A 16,117-nucleotide genomic window follows, 5' to 3' on the forward strand; every position below is an offset into this window, starting at 1 on the left:
ATAAAGGCTTCACAGAACTGCACTGAGCTTCCCTGTCCAGGACAGTAAGTTAAATAACTGTGACTCATGCCAGACAAATTCTTCCTGATTTTCCACCCAAACAAAAGCTTTGCTACAGTGGGTCAACTGTAAGCATCACTTGTCATCAGAAATGCCACTTGGAACAAGAACTTTACATATTTATTAATAACAAAGAATGTAAGATTCTGAAAGTGTTTTTCTGCATTTCTGTTTTTCTTAACATTGCTTTTAAATACAATACATAATGCTTGTTACTTTTCTCCATTTATATTTTTACTGCACACAAAAGAGTTTAACAGAACATGGCTTTCGAAATTAATTTGCTCACGTCAGCCTGTTCTCTATTCACCACACGAGTGCTTAACAATATAAAATATGTATCACCTCTACAAAATAATAATACAGCCACAAAACACTGAGACTTGCAAATTAAATATTTTTTTTGCAAAAATAAGAGCACGCAATAAGCACCACAATTTTTTTCAGAGGTTAAAGTTACATCTCTTCCACCATAACTAAAGTGGGTGATTTGAAGTAGCTTTGATTTGCCTGATTGTCAGCAGTGGGGAGGAGTTGTTGGGTTCTATACCCATTCCTAAAGGACTATCGGTTCAAATCCTGGCTGTGCTCACTACTATTGTAGCCTTAAGCATAATACATCATACAGATTGCTGCAGTAATATGTGTATACAGTATATATCTCTGCTGCCTTTTCATTTTCTCACTTTATGACCATGTGTGCAGCAGGAAGAAGAGTAGAGAGAATTCTTTTCATCATGGAAACTTCAACATGTGCGGTCTAGCTTAGCTTCACCAGATTTGGGGGGGGGGGTAGAGGAGAGCTTTGTGCTTGCTGTGACTACTCACTGCTGACCAACTGTCCCACGCTGAGGGCTGATGAAGAAGAAGATGTTGAGGAAGAGGAGGAGGCCTGACGCACCGGGCTCTGGGACAGCGAGGCTTGGCTGTGAGGAAGGTGGAGGAGGCTGGCCTGGGAGGATGCCGGGCCTACCTGCCCCTGCTGGCTCTGGGACAGCTGTGTGCAACAAAAGAAATCTTGCTCAGCAGGGATCATCCCACGTCATCCATTTCCAACAAAGACAAGGACAATATCCGACTTATCTAATGCCTTGTATAATATATTTTACATGATATGCTATAAATATGTGATGATTGTCTGCGGCTGTAGCAGCTTTTGAAAGTACACAAGCTACACAAAAGCATATAATAGTTAGTGTACTCTTTTGATTACAAAATGGGTTTTACTCCTCAGAGTCACAGTAAGAGCCACATGTTACTTGCAGAGGACCACAGCACACAGTGTCATCCTTCAAATGATTTTCTCATTGTCCTGCAAATTATTTTCCGTAATTTACAATTACTCCCAAAGCTGCAAATTTAAGGCCTATTGAATGCCACGCAGTGACCAATTTTGTTGTCCTGGATAAAAGCACAGTTATGTATTCTTTAAAATTATTTTGTAATCCGTTTTAGGACTAAAAAGTGGCAATATTTATATTGTAATCATTTGAGCCATAAACAGCACCAATGATGATAAAATGTTGGCCAAGCACATGGATATTTAATGATGGAAAACATGAGATCACAAGATGGTAATCTTCTTCATCACCATGTGTTCCACTAAAACCTTTTCCAAATAATGCAACAATTTCAGCCCAATTTGAGAAAATGTCCAATTGAGAAGACCTAGGAGGGAGGGAAGCTAGCCAGTCAACTAGTGGTAAACTAGAGCACATAGTACCAAGCTATGCTTCCACAAGAAGTACTTAGACACTATTCACTGATGTTAAAAAAGGGCTTAAAAGAATTTCAAAAGCATCATGTCTTCTTACATTATTTAGGACAATTTATTTCCAATTTAATGCTCTGGCAATGGGTACTTTAGGCTTACTAATGCATCTCTCATAGGGCTCTTGGTAATGCTATATACTGATGACGGCGGCTTGTTACAGGATAACATCAGTATGAGTTGTCATCATGTCTGTATTAAGTACATTTTCTCTTTGTAGCTTTAAGATCATCTGCCTGTTTCTATTTTCATTTATAGAAACTAGTACCTATTAAATGTGTATGTCATTAGATTGCGGGATAACCATTACTTAGGCTCACTGATGGAAGCTTCGTGGAGACATGGAAACAAGCCATTTATACTTCATATGAACTGTGCTTACCATCACTTTGCTGCATGATACTTAAATAGTGAGCCTTTGTCGTGTTTTGTGCATAAAAAGCACGAGTACAAGAAATCAGCTTTATTTACTTTATTTGGTGAGGGATGTACTGATTCTTTTTAAAGAGGGTTGCTTTTTAAGTCTTAAGTCAGAAATATCCTTTAGAGAAAATTATCTGCTATGATACTGTAAGCACAACCTTTAGTCCTATGTCGGGGGGGAATGACTGAAATAATCAGGCGGCCATTGTTAGGTGAAAATAAATTTCGATTATTTATTACTAGTTACATTTTTGAGGGGAAACTGATACTAAATGTGTAATATTTAGAAGGTTGTGGCTTACAAGACAAAGCATATGACTGAGCAATTACTGTTAGTTCTATTTTGAACTAGCAATACCTTTTAACAATCCTAAATAGGAAACCTATTGGGCAACACTAGAAAAAAATGCTAATTTGTGAAAGTTCACATCAATGTACAATGATGGTATTAATCTGGGAAAAGCTGTCTGGAATGATGTGTTGTAGGGCTGGTTGGTTGTGCTTATAACTTATTATGCAGTGTGTGCACAAAAGATGATAAGAATATGTATTAGATTACTACTGGTTTTATGAAATACTATTTGATGTTATTTTCCTTGGTAATACAGACATTTTTAGACATTAGTTTGGCAAAGAAAAGCATTGTAAAATAAAAGTCCCAGACTTAATTCCTGGTACTTCATGGCTGAATTATTATTTTTTATTAATATTAATAATTAAATTAATATTAATTATTGAATCTTAATTGATCAATTATTGCTTAATTACCAAGATGCACGATACACACTTTGCTTATACATTGCAACTGGTAGGTGTGTCAAAATTGTGACCAAAGAAATTAAGATGTTTTCAATCCCATAGGCTCATATGAAGATAGCTCTTTACCAAGTATGTGCCACAAAGGCTACTAAAAACAAAGCATGCCCTGATACAGTTGCTATTGAGAGTCTGATTTTCATCCAGTTCTTGATCTGTCTTGGCAGGGCTCATTTACACTTCCAAAACCATGCAGTATACCACCTGAGCTGGTTTGACTCTGAGTGTCCTTTTAGCACAAAGGATCTCTGTGACAGAAGCAGAGTAGATGGTAGAATTTCCCTTTCTCAAAGTATTAAGGTAATACTATGCTTTATGATTGCTGCAGGCCAATATGCCACACAAAATTTCGCTTAATACTGCATCACAGTGTGGAACATGAGACTCTTTCTTTTTAAATGCCTGATTAGGTGGCTTTTTGTATAGTAAAAAATGGCTGAGGGTTTTCAACTTAAGTGCACTAATGAAAAGCAATGTTTTTGCACTGCACTGCAGGGGGTCTGTAAAAGTGCCTGGAGCTCTGAAAGATATTTTGACAGGTGCTTAGAGTGAATGCTAAAGAGAGCACATTTACGATCCATGAAACATTTTGGATATTGTGAACTAAAAAAGTGGATATGAAGAAAAATATCATAAGGTTCCAACATCAGGATGTTGGCAAATCCTTAGTATGCTGTTTTTCTTTGTTTCTGTAATTGGGACTTCCCACATCAGAGAGTAATGTGTTTTGAAATTAGTGGCATCGAAATGATTAAATGGGAAGCCTGACATGTTAATGTAACTTCTATGTCGGGTTCAAAAAATACTCACAGTGCTTTAATTACACTCACCAAAATACATTAACATACATAAAACATTTAATTCAAAATGAATGTGCTCAGAGTGTGGTCAGCTATACATTAATGATTTTCTTCTGAGCTGTTTTGTCCTAAACATAATCAATATATCGGGTGCCACGGTGACATTGCTGCCTCACAGTGCTGGGGGCTCTGTGTTCAATTCTGGACCTGGCATGCTATCTACTGTATAAGGAGTTTACACAGTATGTGTTCCCTGTGTTTGTGTGGGTTTTCTCTGGGCGCCGTTGGTTCCTCCCAAATGACCTACCAAAGACTTGCTGGTACAGGTTAAGCAGTTATATTCAGTTATATATACTGTCTATATGCAGGGCCATTACTACTGTAGGTCAACGAAAGGTACTCCAGTCAGGGGCAGGTAATAAAGTGATGCTGTTCAGCTACCTTTTCTTTAAAGGACCACTTTACAGGTCATTACAGAGCAATGACAGAATGCTAGCTACTTGCAACATCAGTATCATGATTATCATTAGAACCATCCAGTCTTGGGTCGACCGGTTTGAGTCTGGAGACTGCCACCGGGTCTGGAGACTGCCACTGGGCCTCAGAGATTAATCTGAGAGACAGTACCTGCTGTCCGGGCTTGATTGGCGAGAGTGTGATTCCCTGGGTGTTGATGACTGGCAAGATCTGGTTCCCAATGACAGTTGCGATGATCTGGCCCTGGGCATTGGTCAAAAGCTGAGGTGTGATCGGCTGAACCTGGAGCCCCTGTGTTCCTCCTCCTGCTTGGCTGGATGGCACAGCGGAGTTTGGCATCAGTGGGATAGTTCCAATAATCTAGAACAGAGAAAGTGACAAATAAAGATGTGGGATTTCCTCAGAATATATAGAAGAGAGAAAATGATCTTATACAGTATGCTGAGTGCACAGTGTGTGTAATCCTAAATTACCACATGAAATTAAGAGGTACAAAGCAAAATTACGGTCCACCAGAAGATAACAATACCATATGAACAGTACATGACATTACTTTATTAAAATCACAGTACACAATTTTTATTCTTAAAGGAATACACACACTAATTCCCCCGCTGGATTATATGTAATTCTTACATGAACTTAACAAACCAAATGTCACCAAGTTTAATACTACAATAAACAGCACCAAACAAATGAGGTGCTCAACTAAAAACAGCACCATGCTCACGATTGGAATCGCTGCTGTAATAGAAAAATAAACTATTGACCTATTGATCCTTTAAAAATGTTTCAAGATTTAAAGCTGTAATTATTTCACTTCTTTCATTGTTTTTTTAGACCTTTCTGTAATATTCTAGAAGCACCTCTCTATGAAAAAGGTTCTAAGGTTCTAAGCTCCAGTGATATGCTGGTGAGAAAGAGAACAAAGATGAATATGATCCAATATGGTCCATTTAGATGACAAGGAGTGAGTAATTACCCAAATGTCCAAGATTTGGTTTCAACATTCTGCACCTGACAACTCGCATTACTGTGCACTTCTGCCACAGAGCCCCGTCCAATGGACTAGTCTCCTCAGTTTAGTCAGATCAGTAAAAGTCTGTCCTAACCCTTCGTTTCAAAGAGCAGCCCATAATACCAGTGTGTCTGTGCTGAGCAACCTATTGTCAATATTGACAAGTGAGTAGGTGATAAGGTGCCAGCTGAGAGCTTCTCCACTGCAAAGCCATTATTTATTCTGAGTAGAGGAATCCCCTCTTTCAGCCTTCTTAATCTGTCTTAACTCAGCTCTTCAGCTCTGGTTATCCAAGTGTCTGTTTAATTCCCTGCTTTTGTTGAGAACTGTACAGATCATGGCAGGTGTATATTGTCATAGTGATGTAAACTGTGAGACTAGAAAGAATTGTAGCTGAAGAGGGACAAGTATTTAGCCAAGAAAAAGGACTTTCTCCTTTGCATCATGGTTTGCTTTCTTCACCACATTGAATCATTATCTTCACCCTTCATCGATGCTTCTTAGCTTAATTTAGTCAAATTTGGGATACAATGAGGAAAACTTTATGTTTAAATATCTGCTATGTCTGTATACACTTAACAATGTGTATTTACAGTACTATGAAAAACAACAAGTGTCATCCAAATAATTTAATTTCAATTATTCAGATTCATTCAATCAGAAAAAGTGACTGAAAACCCTTGAGAAGCACTGAGAAAGGATGATTAATAGTCTGGTGATGTCGGATATTACTAATAGCAGTGTCTTTCTGTGCTGTTTGCTGTTTTTCTGTTTATTTATCTGCCTCCTCTCAATCTATCACACTCACCTGTCTACAAGTATTGCAAACATGTCAATTAGTTTTGTTTATTAAATTGAATTAATACAAGTGTTGTGCTCACAATATACAATTCTGTATGAGATATTCTCTTTAAATTTGATGTCTACTGATTAATGACGTTTAAAAAATGAAAATACGACAAGTTAGAAATATGAAATATTAATACAGCCATTAGCACCATCACCATTACTACCACATGTACTATTATGAATTATAAATATAGTAATAACACCAGCATGTAGGTCTGAGTTTTAGTACCAAGGCTTCAAGAGAACTTTTATGGAAAGATCTTTAACAAGAAACACATATGCTGCATAGAATTATTTTGAATTCATGGGGAAACATTTAAATGCAAAGGCATGTAAGCTGTGTTTGTAGGCCCAAAAATAAGCTTTTTGCTCTGAACTTCTATAGCAATCAATTGTGCATTCTTGCTATTCATTACAAAATATGGTTGAGTACAGTAACCATAATGATAGAACAATATTATCCCATCACATGTGGTCATTTGTCAAACATGTTATTGCACAATCTTTGTGCTAGGTGGTGCTGAACCCATACACTGAACAGCACACAGATCACTTTTTGAATAAGTACATCAATAAAATCACTTGTGTATTTACAGTATTTTCAGTGTTAGTTAAACTAGTTATTTTTTTTCACTGAAGAAATACATTTTCTGTCAAGTTTGGAAGCAATAGATAGCTAAAAATATTTTCTTATTATGAAAAAATTGTACCTCTATTAAGATTGTGATCAGCTAAACACATCTTAAAGTAAAAAGCTCAAATCCATTAATTTACAATAAAAATGATGAAATACACGCTTATAATTAATATTGTTTTATACATTTTATACATTTATAGAGTGAAATTATAATAATATACCGTAATGGGATAAAAAGAAGGCATATAAAAATGTGTAAGACAAAAGAGCATGTGGTTTAGAAGTAAGTCACCCTTTAGAAATATACACCTGCTACTTACAGTAAAATTTTAGATGATATTCAGGTACCAATGATACAATGATACCAATGAGGTACGCACTATACTTGAGTTTATTAATAGAATACTTCAAAAAGTTAAAGTCAGTAGTTCTAAACATCACTAAATACTCATTTAATTTAGCTAAAGGAAAGTTATCTCTAAACCTTCATTGATTTTTGGCAATATTACTTCTGAGAACTGTACATAGTCTGCATCTACATTTGTAAACTCCTGCTTTTCTTTAGCATTCCCTCTTAATAAAGAAATACAAGTGAAAACAGAAGCAAAGCCATAGATGTGGAAAATGTCAAAATCGACAGCAGTGATAATTTAATTATTGTGTAAGAAATGCACAAACTGTCAATAGGTACAGTAGCACGATGCCAATAAATGTGATGCATGCTCTGGGATGTGCCCCAGAAACATCTTTTGTGACATGAAGATGTTTGTGACAGGATGTTGCTGTTCCAGACTCTTCCAGAAAAGAACAGACTAGAAATGTTCTGGGGCATAAAGGAATGTTCTACATTGACAGGATGAAAGACTGAGGGAACCTGTTCTAGATATTGAAAATCAAATGACACAGTCAACCCAAAATGAATGGGGAAACACAAAGCAGAGAACACAAGGGTCATCTGTGTGGAAGTGCATTTAAAACCAAGAATAGAAGGCATTTCTTTACACCAATAGTTGTGGAAGTATAAAACATGCTACCCGGCTATTTTATAAGCCTACTGTAAATATTGGTTTCATTGAAGAAACTGGATTCTTGGATCAATTAACTACTCACAGCCAAATGGAATAGAGGGCTGAACAACCCACTGTCATTTGTTACCTTTCTGATGTTTCTTATGGAAGCAGCCCAGCCTTTGCATATGCACTGGAGTACACCAAGCAACGGCGACAAAAAAAGAACAAAGGAAGGAGGCCACATTTCAACTCTAAAAAAAGCATATTACAGAGAAAAGGGCAAAATCCTCTTGTGTTCAATGCTTATTTCACCTTTGTTGTGAGCTACACCCGTTCTGTGGACACCCAACGACAACAACAAAACTTGGTCAGGCTAACTGGGCCGAAAAAGAATTCTGTCCTAAGAGACTGGGCAATCGTTTAAGTGCTCGTAACAGCTAAATGTAGAAAACTTGTCACTCAGCTGCTGTATCTCTCAGCTGTATTCTTACTCAGTTAAGTAAATGTTAATAGGGCATAAGTGAGTCCTGCTGTGTAAGAGGAGACTACAAAGATACAGGCAGCATAAATATGTAGCTGAACTTTGGCTTGAGAGTTTACTTCATGAAGGATCATTAGTGGCGAATGTTCCCATGTTAAATGTGTAGCACTCAGACTTGCTGTATAAGAAGCTGGAGTGGAGTTCTATGCTGATGGAATAATCTGCCAAGGGAACCTTTCCATTTGCCAACAGCCCAGCAGGTCCAGTGGAAGTTTTTTCTTTAAGTGTTACTAATTTAAGATGATTTAAAATCCCCTCCCAGTATGCCCTAACCACTACCAGCTGTGTGACATAATGAGGAAAGATGCCTGGAAAATGGGAGAGTGGTAGTTTGTAATTCATCTCAGCTACGGCTCATTTGGTTATGCTGCTTCATGTTAAGCAACAGATAATTTATTGCTCTCCACTGCTTTGCTGTCTTCGTAGGTTGCCGTGCCACTTAGCATATTTTATTAGCCTCACTGATGATCACAAATACTGACATCCACTTTGCATACATGTACAGCAAAGCTGTGCCTCTCTATTATTTATGTCTACAGCATAAATGTGGCTACTGTACAAACTCAAATAAAAAGCAGAAGAGAGTAGTTTTTGTAGTTTGTCACCAGTGAAGGAATTATCCCTTTTCACAACATCTTTCTTAGATTTTTTTCTTCTATTTATTCTACATCTCCTGTGCTGTGATCCTAGGATTTCTCATTTTCCTTTCCTTGGACCATAACTCATTAGAATTATGCTGGTTTGTTTCCGTAGAAATGTCATCACGTTTCTCAAACCTGAACAATCAGGCCCGTTATCCATGGTTTGACAGACAATTTTCTTGGCTGATTTTTATTTTGGCTTGGTTTTGTCGGGGAAGATGGGTAACTGAGGTGTGTGCAGGAGGTATATTTCCCATATTTCTGAGACACTTGAAAAAAGAAAAGGCATCTCTTTTGAAATACTGCAAATATGACCGGTTTGAAGGGCAAGTGCAAAAGTCAGTCTCAAAAGATTCAAGAAGAGCGAGGGGAATAATTTAAGAGAAAAATGAAGTATTTCAGTAATTGGGTATATATTTTTGCAATTAATTTTTAACATTTGGTAACATATATTGTTTTTCTTCTACTATTGTGTATTCAGTGATATTTATTTTTATGCCTGCCCTTTGCAGAATGTGCTTCTAACAATTCCTTTTTTTTAATGAAGTGAGGCGTACATCAAAGGAAACTCTACAGTGAGTCTCTCACACACACACGTCTCACACACACAAATGGATGAATGGGAATTCAGATGCAAGAGGAATAAAAGCATTAGAATTTCTTAATGCACATTTTGAGGGTTACCTGTCTTTATACAGTATACAACATCTGAATGACAACTCGATTCTAAAATATTTGTGCCTCCCAGTGTGTACACTTCTGGAGGCCCTGAAAAGATTCAGGATCTGTACATTTCAAGAAAAAAAAGTGAGATAGAAAAAAAAACTGGCAAAGATAGACACAAGTGAATCTTTGAATGAAGGCAGACACAAGTGAATCTAGACTCTTGTCAGAGCACAGAAAAAGCTACAAAATCATCTAAGGTGAGAGGAAATGTCATTTCTATGGACATTAAAACATTCTGACTCCATTCAGTACAGGCCACAGTTGTGTGTGGAGGCTTTGTGCTGTGGACAATACCCCACTGGGTATTGAACAGAATCTGTCAAATGGGTTTTCATGTGCAATGCGAGTGTGATGCCAGAAAAAAAAAAAGAGAATGAAAATATCTCAAGACCATTTTTTTAAAAAGGTAAGTAGAAAAATAGTCTGCTTAGGTAGAAATCTGGAGGCATAATAAAACCAAACTTAGCCAGAAGTGTGTTTTGCACAAGGCTTTAAGAACTCTGTTTACATTAAGTGAATACCAGCAAGAAGTAAAGGACAAGTAAACTCCCATTAGTCATTTCCAACCAGTTTTGTGATATGCTTGTTCTAGCCTGTAAAAATGAGTCTGCAGTAATAACATTAAATGCACTTCATTGTTCATTCGCTTGCACTCTTCATTCAGTTTACACTCATCCTTTGTTGTATGACAAACTTTACTTACGAGTACTTGCTCAAATGTGTGATATTAGAATGCATTATTTGTAAAAATTTAAAAAATCACAAAATTTTAACACTTTATACAATGAAAGTTTGATTTTATTTTGATTATGCACCCCATTAATGCATACAGTAGTATCAATGTCACCAGACTGCTTGGTACTCTATCTTACTTGCATAATTCTGAATTTTATTTTTTGACTTCTTTGACTGCACAATATTTATCTAACATAGTAAACATTTTTATTTAGTAAGAATTTGTTCTTAGTTTGTGTTATGTATTGTTTTATTAATTTGTATTATTTATTGCTCAAAGATTTGCAAATTTTATTTCTCCACATAACTGCTTCATACTGTAATACATTTAAACAGCTTGCATTAATTGGTAATTAAGTGTTGGTAAGTTCTACTTGTTGTTACATATACTTAGCAATATGTTACATATCCATGCCATAATATTAATAATATTATAATGATAATGGTGTCAAACTATTAAAATACATCTGAAAAGTTTTATGTTACAAGCACCTAAAGACTTTTACATGTATTTTAATGGGAATTTCTGTGTCACTTTTATGAATTTATGCCTATGAGCAAATATGTCTGTGCTTGTACAGTATAGCAAGGAATGACTGTACAAGCTGTTCCACACAATGCTTTTACCTAAAAATCCAAATGTTGTTTTCTTTATCTTGAAGTAAAACGAATTCAAGAACAAAAAACAACAACATACAGTACATGTGCCTGCTTCATATAACTCAATCCATATCAAAAGGCCTTAGTGTTACACTCTGATCTAGATCAACAATCTCATAACAGAATTCTGTGACTGAAGGGGTTGACCACATCCCTCACAGTTCTGTAGATCACCTAAAAACACCCGAACCCCAGCTACATTATGAAAGCAGTACAGGGTGACAATAAGACTTTTAATCCAAATTACCTTAGACAGATCTGTGTTGGAACTGTCTATATCATCATGGCTCATGTTATAGTGAAAGGGAAATTATGAGGAAATCTTTTGACAAAGTGAAAAACAACATTAATTGAACATCTCATCATAAACATAGAAACTCCCATATTATAGTACTACCTGCATGATTTTTTTCAGATTGGAGGGAAGAGCCCCACTTATTGGTATCACAACAGACAATTGCTTTATAGACTATAACTTCTTGTACTATAAAGACCAGGTTTTGTTTACCCGATATCTCTCATAGTCAAGGTTTACAGTTGTGTGGTTTTTGGTGCTTTAAGCTGTCCATTTATACATTTATCTTTTTGTTCTGTGATCTAAATTGTACTTCTTTATTTCTGACAGGGGTGTTAGTAAAATGCCTAGGAAATACAAGGAAATACCCGAACCTGACATACTAGACAAGAACACACAAAGTTGTGTAATTCAAAAATCTTAATGTCATACATTCAACAGTCCTGCTCCATGTGTAGGAATACAGATCATTAATTATGTCTAAAGAGGGTGACCAGATCAAAGATGTAAACCTCTTTAAGGTCAACCAAGTTTAAAGTAAACCAAATTTTTCACAGCATGTACAGCACGTACTGTACAGTACTATCACCAATCCCTCACTTCTCTAACATAAAGCAACATCAGAATAAAGTTGTTTCTTTTTCTTAAAACGTATACAGAAAGAATGTGTTTTTTAGACTTCTACAACATGATTTTATAATGTTCTCATAACTGAAAAGGGCAAAATCACCACTCTGACATCTTGGTCTCGTTAAATAGCCAACATCTTAAACATGGACCTCCATTGTACAGTATCTCTGTACTGAGATACAGTTATGCTTACAATTATGCTTAGGCCATTATTTCACTAAAATAATTCTGGTAAATTCTCTAAAAAGGAATCTAATATGATATTGTTACGGTTTTTGAAAGTGGCTATTTGAAGTGTCTCAAAAACTGGAACTGGGGTGTTTGCTGAGTGGAAGACACACTGTTCAAAGAGGCACACTGTTTAAAGGAATCACCTAGTCTACGTTGGTTGATTAAGTTCTGGGTAAATGATTGAGAGGCATCAACAGTTGAGGAACAGAGAATAAAAACAATCAGGTAGCTGACAGAAAGACAGAGAATAGAAGTAGCAGAGAGATGGAAGGAAAGGAGAGAAGAGAAGAGACAGTGGAGGTGGGAGGTCCTTCTTCCGATCAGCCTTGAAGACCAAATTCAAGTGAGGTATTTGGACCACATTAAGAGAACTTTCCGTTCTGCTGCATAGAGAATCCCTAGGTTAAAAACGGCCTCTCCTAGTTATTGGATGCATTTGTGGATTAAGGAGATACTGTAGATTACTGTAGATTACTGTAGATTACCCATTCAGTTTGTATCGGTTTATCGAGAGAGAGAGATTTAACTCTAGGTTGTATTGTGTTGGATGCAGAAGGCAGGTTTGTCTCTATTTTTGGGCCTGTGAGGTGTTATAAGATTTGAATGCTCGATAGCAGTTTGCGTTTTTCTGGTCGGCCAGGAAGCAGACAAGACACCTTGTTAGTGAGTAGTGTACCTTGTATGTTGTATGTTTATTTTGTGTTTAGTTTGTAGTAGTTATACTAATCGCTCTGTATATTCTTGGCAAAAGCTTGGGGGTTACGATTATTTATTTTAATAATTGATTAACCCTCTCAGTCTTTTTTTCTTTATTTCTCTGTTTTCTTATTTGTAGCAATATACAGTGCTTTTGTGCCTTTTAATCTACAGCATGTAAAAATAGAAAATATAGAAATTTGGTACTGGCAACTACTGATGGCTAACACTTTTTAAGAAAAAAAAATTCTCATTAAAGCTATTGCAGATTTCTGACATCTAAAAAAGTCTCCAGAACAAACTTTGGCATGTGATGTTTGACTTTTTATGCAAAGAATGTTCATAGTTTACACAGGGCTAATTTTCAGGACAGGAGAATACAAGGAGTATCAGGAGGGAGGTCGTTCTTCTGATAAAATGCAAAATTATAAGCAATCAGCCTTTATAGGAAAGTTACAGATACATTAAATATTAGTGTTTTGGTGGCATAAGTACTGTAATTGATTTATACCACTTATCAGATGCACTCTGAATTCAGACAGGTTCCAGAGGAAGTTAAGCAAGAAGCACTAAGAAATGCCGAAGAAGGCATTTTAAAAAGTTCTAATCATGGAGCTTAAGACACAATTTTTTCTTTCATACTTAGATTCATTTTGCAAAAGGTAAAAAAAGCCAATCAATCTATATAAGCTATAAGGTTATCAAATACAATACAAGTGCTACAATATTCTACTAACTTAAATAAAACCCAAAGTGGTGAATGTGAGTTTTGTGTATTGCTCCTGTTGAAATATACTATAAATGACTTGGTGATATTTTAGGGACTAAATTCAGTTTTTGTTTTTCCCCCAAATTTCCATTTTATTTTATATGACTGTGGCCACTCCTCCTAGACACTAGATATAAAATAAATGTAGGGAAATTAAAGATTACTGGATTATTTCGCCTTTCGCGGCAGTTTCTTTCATACACATCTTCCTGAGTTTCATTTATTTACTTATTGCATGATGTATCTTTTAATGTGATATGTATTTCTGAAGGCCTGAGATTGAATAATGTACCCTAATAATGAGGAATGGAGCAAAGGCTTTCGCTGTAGGCTTTGACCGTCTCAGTGACCTGATTATGTCAGAGAGTGTCAGCCGCCAAGACACTACAAAAGCAAGAGCATCCCATCACATCCATCTCCAGAATAATCATTCTTACTGCTGCAGGGTTGTTGAAAGCACAGGATCCATCTAGCCTCATTAGCACCATTTAGCTTCAAGAAGCTCAAAGGGCCAAACACACAAGCTCTTTGTCTTGAATTATGCACCAACCACAGCAGTGAACATGTACATTTTATTGCTTAAGTGGATCAGCAGACACTTAGAGTCCTTTGGTACTTGTGCATAATATCACGTATCACAAGTAGATATCTAAAGCCACCTTTATGTAATAGCTGGTATGTTGTGCTTCCCCATGCCTATGGGGTTTTTATTTTCATGACTAATAGATACTATTGAGTACATTAGGTAAACAGCTTTAAATTCAGTGAATTTTCATGCAGCAAACATCAAGGTGTGAGTCATTATTTACAAGGTCAGGCAAAATTCAGAAAGTTCCCCTAATTTAGTTTGTTATCATAGTTGAGAACATCCTATTGCTTTTTGAAGCAAGGGTAAAATTCTTCCTTTATTCTCTGGCAATGTTTTGACACTTCCAAACATCGCAAATGAATAGATGTTCCTTCTTACATTTGCTTTTCCCAGAAGATAACCCTTTGGGATTTTTAAAATGTGACTGGAATATCTTCTATTGTTGTTGTTGTACATTATCTAAACATAAAAATATTCATACTGAGATGTGCAGTTGAATTTACAAGTAATTGGCTTTGGTTTACTTTTGAATTACATGATATGGAGATATGGAGAATTATATAATGCAAATCAAAGCAATCAGAATAACAATTTAAAAATGCATCAAATTGACTATAGATTATATCAGATCTAAATGGCCAGCTCTAAATTAATCTAAATATGAATTGATATTTTAATCAGTTATTGTGTTAAGATATATCTAGTTAAATATATTTTGATACAACACTAAGGTTTACTATTATTTTAAAATTTAATTTTAGGCATTTTAGGCTTTCTTATTTTAATCATGAAATTGTAATGTGACATTATAATACTATGTCAGGTATCAAATAATTAAAAAACATGTATACATAGTATAAATATTTTTTAATAGAAGTAGACTGTTAAAAACGCTACTGTAATAAATTGGAATTGCACAAAATTTACTGGTATGATAAAAATGTTTTTAGAATTATGAAATATACAATGTGATATGTAAACTGTATATATGTTTCTTTTTCTGTAAATAGAGAGCAGCTGAACCTATTTCTCACACCATTATTTGAAGATTGTTATAAAGAAGATACTCTTGATGAAACTGTGATGAAACAAGGGTTAAGGTAAATAGCATAGGGGTTGGTGTAGAGGGCACATTGTCCATACAATCTTCCTTTAATATGTGTTGTGTGCACCTGCGATAAGATGATTCATTAGATAAGGCCTCACTCTGACAAGCATCATCGTTCAAGCCTCTGGGTACTGATGGAACAATTCTGCACCCACCCTGTAAATATGACAAGGTCAGCGTTTTACTGAGCCTCACAGAGTTAGGAGGAAGTAAGGTTTTGTTTATTCTTGTGGAGTTTAACATGCTCCAAATATAACTGCTGCATTCCTTGAATTGCCACTCCTGCTTTCAAATTAAAGTGTGTGAATAAAAAATCAACAACCCTGAACATTAATTCTTTTTCAACCATTGTGAGCCCATGCTATCAGTTCAAGTTTTTCAAAATTGTTGTCTACGAAACTTGGTCTTTGTCTCTGTAACATACATTTTGGTAAGCCATCTGTTAAGTGGTCCATGAACTAATGCGCCCCAGTAAAACGTGTTTGCTCAGCTAGCTTAGGAGACAATATTCAAAACTGTCCCCTTTCTCATATAAAGGATACTCGCTTGTAATGTACAGTGAGACAAGAAGTGTAAATGCATTTTTGTCACAACACTAAGAGAAAAATCAGAACTAAACAGAATAAAGTTTGTCA

The 16,117-nt window shown here is 35.9% G+C and overlaps 1 protein-coding gene across 1 annotated transcript in view; it reads right to left on the reverse strand.

Annotated features, from left to right (window-relative positions):
- pou6f2 (POU class 6 homeobox 2) overlaps positions 1-16,117 on the reverse strand; it is a 202,188-nt gene that overhangs the window by 21,534 nt on the left and 164,537 nt on the right. Inside the window, exons 7-8 of the mRNA XM_088643523.1 lie at positions 4,498-4,707; positions 889-1,057 (exon numbers count right to left, since the gene is read on the reverse strand). Of these exons, the coding sequence (XP_088499649.1) occupies positions 889-1,057; positions 4,498-4,707 (379 nt within the window). The remainder of the gene's footprint in view (positions 1-888; positions 1,058-4,497; positions 4,708-16,117) is intronic.

The sequence above is a fragment of the Lepisosteus platostomus genome, chromosome 8 (genome assembly GCF_059453375.1).
Source record: "Lepisosteus platostomus isolate fLepPlt1 chromosome 8, fLepPlt1.hap1, whole genome shotgun sequence".
Lineage (NCBI taxonomy): Eukaryota > Metazoa > Chordata > Actinopteri > Semionotiformes > Lepisosteidae > Lepisosteus > Lepisosteus platostomus.